Source organism: Apis dorsata, unplaced genomic scaffold (assembly GCF_000469605.1).
Source record: "Apis dorsata unplaced genomic scaffold, Apis dorsata 1.3 scaffold_734, whole genome shotgun sequence".
Lineage (NCBI taxonomy): Eukaryota > Metazoa > Arthropoda > Insecta > Hymenoptera > Apidae > Apis > Apis dorsata.
In genome coordinates, this window is record NW_006263897.1 from 15,062 (window position 1) to 18,435 (window position 3,374).

A 3,374-nucleotide genomic window follows, 5' to 3' on the forward strand; every position below is an offset into this window, starting at 1 on the left:
AATTATTAAGGAATGTTATACAAGGACAACGTTAGCATTAGTATCATCATTTGCAGAAATAAATATCGTTAATATTTTTAATATATTGTTATTTAGAGTGGTTAATTTCATATATTCATGTCGTAGAGGTGTGGAGGAGCACCTACCACTGAAGGCATTTGACAACCACGTCGAACTAAAAGTCGAACAGATGGTCCACCATTTCTTATAATTTCGATAGCTTCTGTATGTGTCATATTTTTAGTATTAATTCCATTTATTTCAATTATTTGATCGCCGACCTAAATTTATATTAAAATATCATCATTTATATATAATCATATTCTGATAATATTATATTTATATTATATTTACTCTTAATCGATTATCAATAGATGCTGGACCATTTTCTGCAATTTGTAAAACAAATAATGGCATATTTTGAAATTCACGTCCTCCACGAATACTAAAACCAAATCCTCTAGTTCCACGAGTTAATTCAACAGCATGATATTGTCCTCCATCTCCATCACATGTTGGTTCATCCTGAAATAAATTATTTAAAACTGTATTTATAATTAATTATGTATTATATTAATATATATACGTAAATATTATATTATATATATTTAAGATTTATAATTATAAATTATTTTAAAGTTAAGCAATACCTTTTGAGATAGAGATGTATTACTGCAACAATCATCAAGAGGGTAACCAATTGTTAATGTAACAGAATAACCCGAGTCTTTAATTAAATTCACAATATCTTTATGACAAACATTTGTAATATCTACATGATTGACGGCAAGAATATGATCGCCAACATTTAATCGCCCGCATCTTTCGGCGGGTGAACCTTCAATTATTCTACCTATTGTCGAACCAGCTTTATTAACTGAAGAAATAATAACAAAACCAAAACCTTCATTTTCCATTCTAGTGACCGTTACATCATAAGGATATTGAAGATTCATCTGTCTATTATATGACGTTTGGAGATTTTCTGGAAGATGTTCTTGGGTATTAATTCGGCGACGAATTCCCAAAGTGACTCTACCATTCTGAGCAGCAGCTATCATTAATTGTACAACATGATGATGTGACGAATTCATAACACTCTCACCATCAACAGACATAATGAGATCACCTGTATTTAATCTATTATCTAAGTCTGCTGCTCCACCAGGTACTATATGTCCAACTGAAACCTGCTGACAATTAGATAATCAATATTTTTGATTTCCTTTAATTAAGATATAAGCAACTTTCTAACTCACTTGAGATCCTTCCTCAGTACCACCAACTATTCTAAATCCAAATCCTGTATCTTGTCTTATTAAAGTTACTAAGGTTTCTATCCATTCTATATCAGGCACAATCGGACACACTAATTCGTTGCTATATTGAGGATACCTAAAATATAAAAATTAATTTTATATTTGAAAACAAATTGAAATAGAAAATTAATAAATTCATATTATCTACCGTGGTATTGAACTGGAATGTGGTTGTTCATGCTCAAAACTAGTAGTCTCTTTTCGTTTATCCCATATTTCACCAGTATCAACATTTTGTTCTTGACCAATAGAATATACATTATAATCTTGTTCACTATACTGAGAATGTGATTGTGATGTATATAAATCTTTATAATAATCTGAATGTAAGCATCCATTTTGTTTTAACATATTATCATGGTGAGGTATATCAATAGAATATACATCATTATTTATGTTCAATTTTTCATTTGTAACCCAATCTCTTTTTGTACCATTTCTTACAGAATCATCATCTAAATTTGTCATTGTAACAAAATTATCAGATAAATTTGTAATATTTGCTTTATATGGATCATTATAATATATGTTATGTGTGTATTCTGAATATTTGTATCTGTTATCAAGTGGATTTAATTCATTTTCGTTTTGTTCATTCCAATTTGATCTAATTGCACTAGATGGAGATTTTGGACGATTTCTAGTATCAATAAGTGGAGTTTTTGGTCGACTTGGTACAACAGTTTTTGTTTGAGTGCTATAAATATCAGCTGTTGGTGTTTTACTTCTAAAAAAATCTTGTGAATTTTTTTCCTTTTTTTCGTTTAATTTTAATGTTGTTCTTTGTACATGTATTAGTGCCTCTTTATTGCGAGAACAATCTTTTAAAACTTGTACTACTTCTGAATGACACATATTTCTCACATTAATATCATTTATATTAACTAAAATATCACCTTCCATTAAATTTTTACAACGTTGACGGTCTAAAATCTTTTTAACTTTTTGACCATGAGCAGAATCTGCTATTGTAAATCCAAATCCCATAGTACCTTTCACAATTGCAATACTGAGAAATTCTGGTTTGGAAGACGTTGATGAATCTTTACAATCATTCAAATCACTGTTTTCAGATAATAAAATATCTGTACTACTAGGTCTTTTAATTGTATTAATTTTATCCGAAATACAAAGATCTGGCATTGAATTGACAGAAGTTGTGGCAAGATTTTCACCATTTTGAAGATTATGTACTGGCAAGAATGTAGAATCCAGAAAATTGAAACGACTATTATTTTGCAAAGCAGGATCCAAATCCATGTATAATCTAGGATCTTCTGTTAAAATATCTGAGAAAATAAAATTTATTCTTCTAACAAAAATATATTATTATTTGATAAAATTTTTACCTGGAGTATTTACAGCAATAGTTGTAACCACTTCTGTGTTTGGGTCATTTGGATCAAATGGTAATGGATAACCACGACACACTTCTAATGTAACAGTTTCGCCACTGCTAATTGATTTGAAAACACTTACCATTTCATTATGTGTAAAACCCAGAACACATGTATCATTAACATAGACTAATACATCTCCTGTAATGAAATTTCAAATTCAAAGAATCTAATGATAAAAAACAATGATTTTATATTACCTGTTTGCAATTTTCCATCTAACCATGCTGGACCATTTGGTACAACACTTTTAATTTGTAAAAATTCTTCCACTGAATCATCTCCACCAACAATTGTAAATCCTAATCCTCTTGTACTCTTTATTAAAGTTGTTCTTATTTTTTGGCCTTTTAATTTGTCAGGATTTCTTGTAAAATTAGGACTCTTTCTTTCTCCTAAATTTTGTTGTGCCCGTTTGGCTTGCAATACAGGATTTTCATATTGAGTTCTACGATTTACATGATCAATGAAATATGTACCATAAAGAGTGTCATCTATTTTCTCCCAACCATAAGGTAATTCATCATCTAAACATTCTTCAAGGGATCTTTTTTGAAATTTAGATAAACGTGGATCTAACCAGTGAGAAGTACCTGTATTGTGACTGTAAAATAATCATATTTTATAAATATATATAAATTATTTAATATTATTTAAT

The 3,374-nt window shown here is 29.2% G+C and overlaps 1 protein-coding gene across 7 annotated transcripts in view; it reads right to left on the reverse strand.

The window, feature by feature from the left end:
* The window catches only part of LOC102671382 (membrane-associated guanylate kinase, WW and PDZ domain-containing protein 1-like), a 6,585-nt gene that overhangs the window by 1,304 nt on the left and 1,907 nt on the right, over window positions 1–3,374 (reverse strand). For 4 of the 7 annotated variants that reach the window (XR_004151465.1, XM_006622587.2, XM_031513749.1 and 1 more), the window contains exons 4-10: window positions 2,917–3,320; window positions 2,669–2,857; window positions 1,468–2,608; window positions 1,260–1,395; window positions 651–1,193; window positions 355–525; window positions 147–281 (exon numbers count right to left, since the gene is read on the reverse strand). Coding sequence is in view for 6 of the 7 variants with exons in the window: in XM_006622587.2 (XP_006622650.1) it covers window positions 147–281; window positions 355–525; window positions 651–1,193; window positions 1,260–1,395; window positions 1,468–2,608; window positions 2,669–2,857; window positions 2,917–3,320 (2,719 nt within the window). In the remaining variant the exon portion in view is untranslated. The remainder of the gene's footprint in view (window positions 1–146; window positions 282–354; window positions 526–650; window positions 1,194–1,259; window positions 1,396–1,467; window positions 2,609–2,668; window positions 2,858–2,916; window positions 3,321–3,374) is intronic. The other 3 variants (XM_006622590.2, XM_006622589.2, XM_006622588.2) reach the window with 3 other exon arrangements.